General features: G+C 25.2%; 3 protein-coding genes across 3 annotated transcripts in view; 2 read left to right on the top strand and 1 right to left on the bottom strand.

Annotated features, from left to right (window-relative positions):
- Positions 1-3,376: 3,376 nt before the first annotated feature.
- LOC105365868 (NADH dehydrogenase (ubiquinone) B14.5 A subunit) lies at positions 3,377-4,228 on the top strand. Its single transcript, XM_011504130.1, has 3 exons — positions 3,377-3,535; positions 3,633-3,811; positions 4,136-4,228. Exons 1-3 carry the CDS (start codon positions 3,467-3,469, stop codon positions 4,176-4,178), a joined length of 291 nt encoding a protein of 96 aa, XP_011502432.1. The 5' UTR covers positions 3,377-3,466; the 3' UTR covers positions 4,179-4,228.
- A 300-nt stretch (positions 4,229-4,528) lies between these two features.
- On the bottom strand, positions 4,529-9,301 carry LOC105365867 (phosphatidylinositol 4-kinase alpha-like). Its single transcript, XM_011504129.1, has 6 exons — positions 8,350-9,301; positions 6,352-6,636; positions 6,036-6,263; positions 5,359-5,979; positions 4,879-5,285; positions 4,529-4,785 (listed from the first exon to the last, which is right to left on the bottom strand). Exons 1-6 carry the CDS (start codon positions 9,238-9,240, stop codon positions 4,560-4,562), a joined length of 2,658 nt encoding a protein of 885 aa, XP_011502431.1. The 5' UTR covers positions 9,241-9,301; the 3' UTR covers positions 4,529-4,559.
- A 2,465-nt stretch (positions 9,302-11,766) lies between these two features.
- Positions 11,767-13,298, top strand: part of LOC105365955 (glutamate receptor ionotropic, kainate 2-like) — an 11,021-nt gene continuing 9,489 nt past the window's right edge. Inside the window, exons 1-2 of the mRNA XM_011504253.1 lie at positions 11,767-11,998; positions 13,117-13,247. Coding sequence (XP_011502555.1) covers positions 11,788-11,998; positions 13,117-13,247 — 342 coding nt within the window. The 5' untranslated portion in view covers positions 11,767-11,787. The remainder of the gene's footprint in view (positions 11,999-13,116; positions 13,248-13,298) is intronic.

The following is a 13,298-nucleotide window of genomic DNA, read 5'->3' as shown; positions in this document are numbered from 1 at the left end:
CACAAGACAAAGTACTGTAGAGCGACCAAGCGCGCACAATCTGCAAACGCATAAGGGGCAAGTTTAGCTCCCACGAGATAGACTTACGAGGCACCGTACGCGGCAATATTTGCAGACCAAGATGAAGTGCCACCAAGAGCACACCTGCAGAGTTTACAAGGTAAGCAATAAGACAATAACAAGGCAAACTCAAGATACTGCCACGTGCCATTACAAAAGGAAGCGCGGGGATTTACGACCTTGCACTTCTACGTGTATAATTACACCACTACGCGCACCACATGAAACATTGATTTTTATAAATAATAAATCGCATAAAAAATTTGCGATTTCCAATCTATTTGAAAAATATCCTCATTCTATATTATTCTTTCTAGATTATCTCTCTCATATCCAGAAACCGTCATTAAATATATCTAATCAAACACTTTGAATCTTCAACCTCTCTTTCAACCTTTAATACTTATTAGATAATATAATATCGTGCATGTTTTGTGATATATGGCTAAGCCTTTTAATAAACTTGATTAAAACTTTGTTATATTTGCCTATACATCAGCATCTACTTCATCTTGCCTGCATTTGTAACATAAATTTTTCACATCCGTCATTTTTTTAAATTCGACATTTCTTATAATAGTGCCAACCATAAAACAGAGGCATAAACGTCATGGTATATAGGCTATTTGGATGGTGATGTGGTGTACAAAAATAAAACTGATAAAAATTACATTAACATATAATATATATGCATTGTTCATAAATACTACATATTGTCAACGTCCACGAAATGGCCAATTAGCCACAAGCAAAAAATGTTATATTGATATAATTTATACTCAACAAATAGCAATGTAAACAACCACCATAATTTAATCATTGCTTATAATTATTTGTTGACCTCTGCATTAAAAATTATAAAAAAACAATATATGATATAACATAACCCCCATTTTTACACACATCGAAATCACTATTCTATTTGCATTCATAACGATAAAAAAGTGCCAGTTTATTATATTTACCTATTCAATTATGGAACTCCAATTTTAGTGATATATTTCTTTTTTTTTAATTGTAATGTCTTTATTTTTTAATATATTAAAGTATACAGGATTTAAGATATATAAAACAACTTTAACATTTATATAATCAATATGAACATAATAATATATAATAATAATAAAAAATACAACTTTTAGCCAAAGGTTTTGTGTTGAAAAGGATAGTGAATCTTAATATTATATTTACTTGTAAATTTATGAATAATTAAATATTAAACCAACTATTGGCTCAATAACAACTTAGTAAGCATAAAATCTACTTTATTTATAAAATAAATCAAATATTATAATATATTATTTAAAACAGGAAAATTAAAACTTATGAATATTTCATATCTAACTTATTATCATAACAACTACATAATTAAATAATTCTAATAATGATAATTCTATTATATAAATTCAATTCTAATAGAAATTTTTAAGTTAAAAATTATTCATTTATATAATGTAATATATACTATATATAATAATACAAATTTTTAATTGCTATAGTACAGCACACATTGTAAAGAAAATTTTCTTCGTTCTATCGTGTGGAAATTATTGCATATAAGGTAAGAAAATCAAAAGAAAAATATTATTAATATATAAAGAAAATACAAGATTGGTTATATGACTAAATTATGAAAACCGAATATGTATAATTAAAAAAAAACATGGAAAAAGAAAAGCTGAATATATATTCTATAGAAGAGAAATAGTTATAGTTTATAGAACACATGAGTATAAATAATATATTTTAAAGAAAATTGTAATCTATCCATAAAAAGTGATATCGAAAAATTTTCGTATATGTGATTGATTTAATTATTATATTGATAATTAATCTTAATAAATTGTATATTATTCAAATTTCATCTAAATTCGACAAACACGGTATAAATAAAATTTTAACAAAAACAAATAATTTTAACGTAAATTTTTTGACATGGAAAAAATCTTAAAAGGAAGAAAATATGAAAACTCTAAATAATTGCAATAACAGTTAATTATTTATATGATAATCTTATAATGCTATTAATAAATAATTTTACAAATTATTATTTGTTTTAAAATATATTTTGTTTTAAATATTTCCTATTTTCTAATTTAAGAATTAAAAAACTTTTAAAAAATCATTATATATTTAAGACTACGATTTTCATATTTAATAGTTTTAAAATTTTTAAGTTTATTCGTGGAATTAATATAACAGTGAAAGTAATCTTAATATCTAATGTTTTGATCATATTTCAAGAAATGATTATTAATATATTGGTATATTTCACATGTTAACAAATTGTATATTAAATAGAAAATAAAGATAAGAAACTAATGAGTAACAAAAAAGAGCTGTTCATATAGTACTTACGTATTTAATAATATGTCAGTTTTGTTAGATCGACAATATTGCATACACAATGTATCCCATTCAACAAAACAATAAACAATCGTCAAAATATTCGTTAAAATCATACTCATTAATAAAAAAAAAAATATATATATATATATGATATATTAGTATACTTATAATGGTTATTATCTTTTATTCATTATCGACATTTTTTCGCATTTTTTCCATGTAATGTATGGTTGCAGATATTACAAATACATAAATGTTTAATTATGAATAAATAATACAATGGATTATCTTTTGTTCGTAATTTTAAATCATGGATAGTAATAAAATAGTTATTACAGTGAATTACGGTAATTATTAAAAAAATATATTATTTATTAAATCACATTTTTAAATATGATATAAATAATACGATATGTAATATTTCATCGTGTATTTAAATAACAATGAACAATTTTATGAAAAAAAACGTGCAGAAATTGAAATCGATGTGTATAACATAGGTTACTAGAGCTGTCATAGATAATTGTAAGTTTAATACAATAATTTAAATAATTATATTTTATGTTGTGAAAATTTTTTTTTTAAGTCAGAAAAATACTCTATTTTGCACATAATAATTATTATAAAACATCAAAATTTTAAATGTAAAGCCTTTTTATAAATTATTATTCCTCTATAACAATTAAATATTTAATTCAATTAAATTTACAGCTAAAAATTATTTATAAATATTGGGAAACATGGTTTTAATTTTCATTTAATTTAAAGTTTTAAATACATATATCATATAAAATATATAGTATAAATAATATCACAATATTAAAATAAAAAATTTATTTAGTAAAGATATTTTCAAAATAGTTTTTATATATGTTACGTACATTTATTAATTATTGTTTATTTACAATTTATTTTCCTTCTATTTACCCTAACAATTTGTTATATACATATACATTGCAACCAATCAGAATGAAGTTATCACTGAGCAGACTATTCTTAAAGAAATAGTCAGTTGAACAGATCACATAGTCAAATTATAATTTTATTTGTTCTTAAAATGTCTGAATTTAAATTAAATCGATCGATTTCTTTTTTCACATACATTTTGCACACCGCTTGCAGAAGTGTTTGTATTATTAATTTTTGAAACTTATTTAGTTTAATTTATAATAAACATTGATTAACTGTAACAATTAATAATATATTTTATTCAACCATGCTAGACACCTTTTGTAACACATTTGAGATATCCTGAAAAAATGGCTGCACGAACACAGCCGCACCCGAGTATACCTGTTGGACCTAATAATAAAATGATAGAAATGTACTATTTTGATAGAGATGCTAAACGACAAGTTCAGTTGCCAACTATTTTATTTAAAAGTACTCGATTGATGCCTGGGTAAATGAATAAAGTTTTATATTTTTATAATTTCTAAAATTTAACTTTAAAATAGTTAAAATAGAATTTTCAAAATGTTTAGAAAATATATGAAATAATTAGTATTAAGATATTTTTTAGTAAACAATATACTTCTCATAAATTAATAAAAATAAAAATGTTTGAATTTTTATTGATCTTAATTTTAATGTGAAAATACAATAGACAAAGTTGTTTGATATTTTTATATTAACATGTTATAAATAAAGTAAGAAATTCATATTTTATTATACAATTTATTATAATTGATTTAGTAAGTTTATATATTTTTTAATATTGTTGCAGGGAGGATATTCAGAAATTAACATATTTTACTCAAAATAAGTGATATCAATGTACCACAGAAAATCAACTTCAACAGTAGAATTCAATCAAAATTAATTTAAAATGTACCTAAATCATGGCTTATGTCTAATTATGATATATATTGTTAATAAAAAGAAGCTGTGGAAATACTTATTTAATATCAATTATGAAATGAATAACTAAATATATATTCATTAAATTTGATCATCAAATTATTAGTTTTATTATATATTCTATTTAATTTCTATTTTCATTTAAAAAGGTAGTAATTCCTAAAGTGAATAAATATTTTATTTTCTAATTTTGTAAGATTTACAATATTATAGGGAAATTATAATTAATGCTTGTTAATTATGTGTTTGAATTATTTATTTTATTTTATTTAATCTACATTTTAATTTTTTTAAAATGGAATTTGATTTTGATAATATTGTATCATGTCATATGTTTTAGTACGGAAATTTAAACAGCTATTTTTAACAACAGTTAACATAGAAATTGCAGCGTCTCTGTCAGTAGCCATAGGTACAAATCTTTTTCTTAAATCTTCAATTGTTTGTCCACGGAAACAAGGCAAACCTGTATCTAACATCAGAGACACTAAAGATATGATTGCTTCATGGTATGGCCTTAAAAATTATAATAATTTTCAATTAATATGAATAATATCAATAACATTTATTTTATTTAATATATAATATAAATTAATATAATATAATTACCGTATTGTAAGAAATGCTTGAACACAGAGTTCCATAAACCAACGGAAAGGTGCTGCTTCCATTTTTCCTCCCATTAGTAGAAGCATTTCATCAGTAAGCTTAATATCTGGTTCAAAACCTAGGTTTCCACCTGGAGAACTTCCAAACATAAAGCCAAAATCAATGTGAATAATATGACCATCTTCATCTATCATAATATTTCCATTGTGTCTATCTTTAATTTGAAGTAAATAAGTAATTACACTGTAAGCAGCCATAGATTTAATAAAATTTCGTTTAACATTTTGGAAAGCTTCAGATGTTTCATCTCTGTACTTAAATAAAAAGTACTCGTACATTCCATAATCAGTTTGTCGACCAAGTTGATCACGTGATTTAGCTTTAGGTACACATTCAATTACACCACACTATGAAGTAATAAATCGAATATAATAATTTAATAAACATATTACATGATTCTATTTTAAATTATAATCTTACTCCAGGTGCAGTAGCAACAACTCGATAAGGGAAAAGAAAGAGATTCAATCCAGCTTGTTGAAATATATGCTTGAAAATGCTAATAACTTGTAAAGCTAGCATATCTTGTCTCACATCATCACCTACTTTAAAAATTGCAGCCTGCCAATTTTCTTGACTGGAATTGTTTATTTTGAGTTTTTCATTATTAGTCGATGTCATTGCAATATTTTCTAATTCCTTTATACCATAACGTTGAACCTTAAATCTAGCCAAAAATGGAGCTTTGGCAGCACTTTGCATAGGCGTACCACTGTCATAATCAATATCAATTACCATTGCTTCAGGATTTGAAGGCAAATAACATCCAGGTTGAACTCTAATTTTTTTTAAAGCAGTAAGGCAAGCTTGTTTTCGCTCAGGTCCTTTTGGATATGGCCTTATTTCACCTGATATACTAGTAATTTTTTCAAAAAAATTAAATTCCCTGTCATAAAATTGTTTTGCTGGGCCTGATAAAGTACTTAAGATATTTTTTATTAAAGCGTCTAAAGTATCAAAAAGATTTGGATCTTTTACTTGTTTGTCTTCATCTATATACATATTTGTATGCATATTCCAAATCAACTGATGAGCAACAATCTGGAATAAATATGAATTTTAATATGAATGTATTTTTATTTGTTACCTAATTTTACCTGAGAGCGTTTAGCTATTGCTTTAATAAATTCAGTAACATATCCTAATGAATCGTGCCTAACTGCTTGTACTAATTGTGGAATGTAAAATAATACAGCATCTGCTGGATAACTTTCTAAAACATTAACAGCAAATTGTGCAGAAATTGGATGATGTGGAAATTGTCTTGAAAAATATGCTAAGGCTTGAATTGGTGAAACTCTAGCCCAAGTTAACATGTAGAATAACTATAAAAATAATTTACAAAATTATATTATTTAATTGAATATAAAATATCAATTTTTTTTTAAATAATGAAGGAATTTGATTAAACACCTTTGATATATCATTAAGTAAAGTCTCAGTAGTAACAAAATACTGCAAAGCTTCTGGTATATGCATTGCTGGGATAGGTTGAAGCTGTACAAGTCGACAAACTTCTTTTACAATTTCAGAATTTTTTAAGCGTACAGGTAGAAATACAGCAAGTATAGGACTAATTTCCCAAGCAAGACGCGTACACTCACGGTAACTACCGTTCTTAGATTCTGCACGCCATTTAGCTATAATTTGTTCTCCCGAAACTGTAAAGTCTTGTTGACCTCCTGGATTAGCCCAGACCTAAGGTATATAAATAGATAAAATTCTAATAACAGATTCTATAAGAAAATATAATATGGATAAATTTATATTTAAAATACTATTTAAATAGTAAAATTATATAATATATATTTTTTTTAATTATGAAATTAATTAAAAATTTAACAATTCTACCACTGAAGAATATACAAATAGAAAGTTTTTAACGGCGGATGTAATGATAAAGTTGAAAGCTTTAATAACTGTATTAATTTATTTTGTATTTTAATATAATTTCAAAAGCCGTTACATGCAAAAGGTAACAAACACTAAACTAACTCGCATGGTTCAACGGTTAAAATAATTAATGTATCGTATAAATATGGAAATATGTCAATGCCTAATATCCAATCGGCAAAGAACAATAATTAAATTGTAAAATAATCTCTGTTGTACAGTTGAAATAAACTAAGCCATAAAAATTGTTAAATATTTATAAATATTTTTATCGTATGGTTATAATTTTATTATATAGAAGGCTAATTATAAAATTATCATTAATACCAAATAAAAATAAAACATAATTACCGGATATATAATTCATTGTATCTTTAATTGAAAACTATAATGTTTTTTATATATAATATATAATTTATAATAAACCCGTAATTCCTATTAACTTGTGTAAATAAATTATCGTATCAAATTCAGATATTCCGAGAGTTGTGTGCAGCAAAAATAAGTTTGATAATAAAAAATACATAACATTGTAGAAAATATATATTAACAATATACGTATTTTGTAATGGTTAAAAAAAATATTGAACTTCTAAAAGTTTCAAATCGAAATTTATATTAATAAATATTGTCTTATTCGTTAATGAAACTGTTAAAAAGAATTAAATAATATAAAAGGGTCTTTACAGATAATTATTGTTTTCAATTTTAAAAAAATAATAATTCATCTATATTATATTTATGAAAAAATTAATATAGATTTTTAACATTTGATTTTACTTTATCTTTCAAAAAATCGGCAGATAAAATGAGTAAATTAACTTTAAATTAAATAACAAGCACATCAATATTGGTATTAATTATTGATAAAAATAAAATATTTAATACATGCAGATTTTATATTAATTTATTATTAAGTTAAATAATCTACGTTAACTATATAACTCTAAGATAACTATATATTTATTTTTCAATTGTTCCATTTCTAAAGACTTAAAATTTTGAAAATAATTAAAATAAAATATTTTCTTAGAATCAAAGTATTGTAACCTAATATTTAAAAAATACATTTTTAATGTTGTAAAGAAATTTAAATTTAAAAAGGTAAAAACAAATAAAATAAAATTAATCAATTTTGATGCACATTCTTATTTAAAATTATATAACTTGTATTGATATAATAATTCAATAAAAGCAAAATTATATAATTTGTTTTATATTCAATCATTTATGATACATTCTGAATTACCATTTTTTTTAAACGTCTGCTATTTTAATATTGTTATTACATTAATTAATAGAACCAAATTTATATTATATAATTTTATTATTTATAATTATATATTTATATAATTTATAACTTTAAACCAATAAAATATAAAAACAAAATAATTTATTTATTCTTCTTGTATTGGCCCGAAACTGATATAAATAACTATGTTCATGATTTATTAAATTAAATGATATATTAATATAATTATACATAGTAATTAATAAACTAATAAAACTATTACTTACTAATAACAATTCAATCTCCACAACCAAAAGTTCCAAAATAATATTACGTTTTCTAATATAGTCTTTAACGCATATATTTTTTATGTCGAATCTTTTGCTACGATTACTACGTTTACTTATATTATTACTACTTATCGAATGTGGTATTGTATTTATCCAAGTAGTATTACAAGACTTGGCGAACTCGTTACCGGTCGGGACGAAAGAGGCATTTACTGATTCATGACTCAGAAAACTTGGCAGTGTATTTACTTGTGAATGTCTAATTATTTCCAAGTCAGTTTCACCATTGGATTTACTCAAATACTTTTTATCACTATGTATTAATTTCCAAAATCGTATTAATGTTCCTATATCTTCTCTTAACTGTTCTAATTCCTGAGTAGGACTTTGTTTTGTACGACAAAAATAATCAAGACAATTACAGTGAATACGCTCTCGTAATATATCTTTATTAAGTGATTTTGGAAGAATATCACCTTGCAACAAGTTTAATCCACAAGATAGAAGTTTAAATCGAACGCCAACTGCGGCAATATGACGATTAAGATGAGGTTCGTCATTGGCCGCACCTACACACATTGGTAACGATCGATGAAGTAAAAGTCCAACCATTTCAACAGTCTCCTGACAACAAGATTTAGTTGTTTCAACGAGCTCTATAATAAAAGAAATCCAGATTTCATGAGGTTTAACGATGGGTGGATTCGGCTCCAACTTACAACCTTCGTATACTGCTAATGGATTGACTTGATCGTCTTCTATTGAAAACAATCCCATACGTTTATCAACTGTATACTGCCAGGCTGAAAACATTTCTTGAAGAAATCGAAGTTTCAAATCTGGTCTAGCTGTTAACATCCACTGCCAGCATTCGACTGCGGTCATCATTGCTGGTTCCGTGAAAAGTTCGATTTGAGAGCAAGATACATTATGAAGTAATTGTCTATGTATTCCTATAAAATAAATGACAAACCAAAAATTAATTTATATTTTAATAATAAATTTTTAGTATTTTAAGTAACAGGCATGCAATCGTATGCTTTATCTACGATACTATAAAAAAAAATAAAAAGTAATTATATAAAATCTTCTAATATTTTAAACTATCAGAGTAAAATTAACTTGAGCAAAAACAGTGAGGATCAAGAATTAAATTTTGTACTTATATACTAAGTTTTGTACTTATTTTTTGTATAGAAATTCCAATATTAGTTAAAATATTTATTCTATTTTTCAGAAGAACTGTTAAGAGTTGTAATATGCGTTGCATGTACAGGTAATTATTAATATAAAATTAATAATTAAAATATGATGTTATAATTATTACTGCAAATTCAGCAAATGATATTCTAAAATAAGATTGTGCCATATATGACATTATAAAAATTTTAAACAGAATTTTAACCCATGTATATATTTACAAAATTATTGCATTGCAATGACTAATTTGCTATTATTTTTACTTTAAAAAATGCTCAATCAACAGTCTTCCCCCATAAAACAACTACATTTATATATTTTATAATTTAAGTATTAATAAACCAAATATCTGAAACAATATGATATACCTTAAGATATATCTTCAAGATATTTTATAAAAATTTCAAATTTATTAAGTTCAAAAAGAATTCCATATAAAGTCTATAATGAAATGTGAATGCCTTATACGTGCAACATTTATTACAAACAATAGAACAAAAAATGTTGCTCAAGATAATCTACGCTCTTCAAGAGATTAAATAGTTCGAAATTTAACCGAATTTTAATATTAAATATTCTATACGTATCGTTAAAAATAATGAACGAGAAATTCGCATTCTAGACACAACTACTTATGAAATGATTCAATAGTATTCTCTGTTGCTTGTATTATTTGGTCATCATTATAAGATGAGATAGGGTATTTCACTTTTTTTATACATAGAGTTATTTGTACTTTATTAAAACATAACATATAATGTGATTGTCTAAAAATAGAGTACCGGGCTAGGAGGGCCAAATATCTAGAGTTAGGTGTAAACTTCCAGATGGTGGAAGAGAGGATTGCGGGCAAGTGGACAGGATAGTGCATGTATTCAATAATAAATAGATTTGGTATTTGTTTTAGTTTATTGTGATAATTGCATTAGTTGGATTATAATGATTTTTATAATTGTGTTTTGCTTTTCTTGATTTTATGTTTTATTGCCACTGAGCTATCACGTACGTCGCATACACAGGAAGAAGTTGACGTCTTGCTGGTCCTCTATATGTGACACACGTGTAGATGGAATAATACACACAGAAGAGCGAGGTCGTAAACCCCCGCGCTTCCTTGTATATGAGCACGTGGCGTTGCTTGAATTGCTTGTGGTATGTTTTGCAGATAGCTTTACGTATCTGCAGATTAGCGCGTATAGCTTGATATAGTTATGTATTAATTAGGAATGGAACGTTACCTCTTAGTTCTGCGTGTTGTGTATAGCTATGTTTTTTCTTGTTTTTTGAGTTGCCTCGTGTGGCTCCTTGCAGTTTGATTGTGTATACTGTGCGAACTGATTTTCGTAATTCTCGATTCCCCTTTTTACTTGTATTGCACTGCTGCGAGTGTATGATTTGATTATCTAGCACTTGTGTTGAATAGAATAATCTTGCGTAATTAACTTGGACTTTCTAATTGTTTGACTGCGTTTTAATTGACTTGTTCTTTTTCGCCTTGCCAGCGTCGCCTTTTTAAAGCCTTCTGTCGACCACGCGGTGGTCGGAGAGAATTCCCTCTCTTTTGGTGTCACCAATCAGAGCTGTCTTGTCGATCATGGCATCGCCAATGAGATTAGTCTTATTAGTGTATCCAATCAGAATTCTTCTTTAGTTTATGGTAATTCTAATCACGGCGCCTTTTTGAGTGGTGGGGTCTCCCACCAGTGAGTCTTTCCAAGATGTAGGCTCCAATGAGAGCGGGTCTTGCTCAACTCCCCTCCATGATGGGTGGTCTTGATGCCGCTCTTTTTACTAATCTTTAATTTTATTAATCGATTTTTACTTTATTATTGAAATGAATGTTAAAAAATAATGTTATATTAGTATTAATGCAAATATAAATCAATTCTGTATTGCAGTTATACAAACACGGATTCCATGGCTACTTCATTCGGGATATTACAGTATTTCTCTAACAGTAAAATTTGTTGATTATACGAATTTTAAATATTCATAAGAATATCTATAATAGAATTAAAATATTTTATACCTGCAATTATTTTCTTTAAAAGTCAATTAATTGTAGTCATATTTTACTTAGTGATATAATAAATATTTTTGTATTCTGTATTTCAATTTTTTAAAAAATATTAGATTCATATTTATTGTATACATACTTATCGTACACATAATAATTTAGAAAATTTAAATAATATATTATGTTTACAGGACTCGAATTTTTCTACATATCAGCGAATGTGGCATTTTATGGAAACTGCAAAAGCACCAAACGAAGTATTTACTAAAAGCAATGTTGAGGGTGTTAATCGAGTTGTTAAAGGAAAAGGAAATTATGCTTTTCTTATGGAATCAACGTCAATAGAATATGTGATTGAAAGAAATTGTGAATTAACACAAATTGGTGGACTTTTAGATTCAAAAGGTTATGGAATCGCTATGCCTCCAAGTAAGATATAAAAAATTGCAAACTATATAATTTGTAATTTATATTTCATTTGGCATAGCTTAAATATAATAGTATTTTTCATAATGTTATTTTAAATTTTCAAAGATGGAATGTTAAATTCATTTTGCGTTTAAAACAACTTACTATGTAATAAGTTAAATTGCTAATAAGTTAAATTAAATTGTTAAGTGTTTTCAGCATTTTAATTTATTATTCATTATCATAAAATTAATATATTAAAATAAAAAATAATAAAAAATATTAATTAAAAGTAATTATAAGGCCGATTGATTTTCAACTTTATACTTAAAATTACGTAACATAAACTGAATGTAACGTAATGTTTCAGTTTATATCAAATTCATAGTTATAATTAGTTAGCTGATGATTAATTCATGTAATGTGTTTATAGTTTCTTTGATTTAACTTATTATTTCGTAGATACTGTATAATCCAATTGTAGTTTACATGAACAATGTACTAAAAAAAGTCACTAATTCTTTTTGAAAGAGAAAAGTAAATGTTAATGAATATATTGAAAGGTGAATTTACTGAAGTAATTTCACGAAAGTCGTTAATACCGAATAAATAAACAGTTGATTGTTAAAGGATTAATTACTAAATAATTAATTATTTTTTATTGTTTTAAGACAATGATTCTTGATCTTGACCTGCACTTAGCATGACATAGTTATCATGTACAATAATTACAGAATATATGATGTTTATTCAGTAATTTCAAATTGACCATAACACTGTTTACATTTTTATATCCGGTACTTTCATCCGAAGTTGAAATCTTCATAAAAATAAATTATATATTTTATTACAATTAAATAGTAATTCTATTAAGGTTTTTTTTCTTTTATAAAGTTAATATTTAAAATAAAATTTATAAATTATATTATTGTATAATTTACAAAATAAAGTATATCATTAAAAAAACTTATTTATTGACAACATTTTTTTTTATTGTTTAATTGTAATAATTAAGATTTATTATTTCTAATTAACAAGATCAATATTTTTTACCTTTACATCATAATATTATGATAATACTGTTATATCTTCTCTAATTACCAGTATAATTTCAAACTGTAGTAAGAAATAAATTTCAGATTCCCCATATAGGACAGCCATAAGTGGAGCTATTTTAAAACTTCAAGAAGAAGGTAAACTTCACATACTAAAAACCAAATGGTGGAAAGAAAAACATGGTGGAGGATCATGCCGAGTAAGATACACGCACGCACGCACGCACACACACACACACACACACACACACACACACACACACACA

Source organism: Ceratosolen solmsi, unplaced genomic scaffold, assembly GCF_000503995.2.
Source record: "Ceratosolen solmsi marchali unplaced genomic scaffold, CerSol_1.0 scaffold19, whole genome shotgun sequence".
NCBI classification, from domain to species: domain Eukaryota; kingdom Metazoa; phylum Arthropoda; class Insecta; order Hymenoptera; family Agaonidae; genus Ceratosolen; species Ceratosolen solmsi.
Note: the sequence above shows the minus strand (reverse complement) of the source record. Positions and strands in the feature narration are given on the sequence as shown.

Coding starts and splice junctions, on each gene's coding strand:
- LOC105365868 (XM_011504130.1), top strand. CDS start 3,467: ATGTCTGAATTTAAATTAAATCGATCGATTTCTTTTTTCACATACATT. Junction 3,536..3,632: donor TGCACACCGCTTGCAGAAGT/GTTTGTATTATT, acceptor CAACCATGCTAG/ACACCTTTTGTAACACATTT. Junction 3,812..4,135: donor AGTACTCGATTGATGCCTGG/GTAAATGAATAA, acceptor ATATTGTTGCAG/GGAGGATATTCAGAAATTAA.
- LOC105365867 (XM_011504129.1), bottom strand. CDS start 9,240: ATGATGACCGCAGTCGAATGCTGGCAGTGGATGTTAACAGCTAGACCA. Junction 5,980..6,035: donor CAATAGCTAAACGCTCTCAG/GTAAAATTAGGT, acceptor TATTTATTCCAG/ATTGTTGCTCATCAGTTGAT. Junction 5,286..5,358: donor TTGTTGCTACTGCACCTGGA/GTAAGATTATAA, acceptor ATTACTTCATAG/TGTGGTGTAATTGAATGTGT.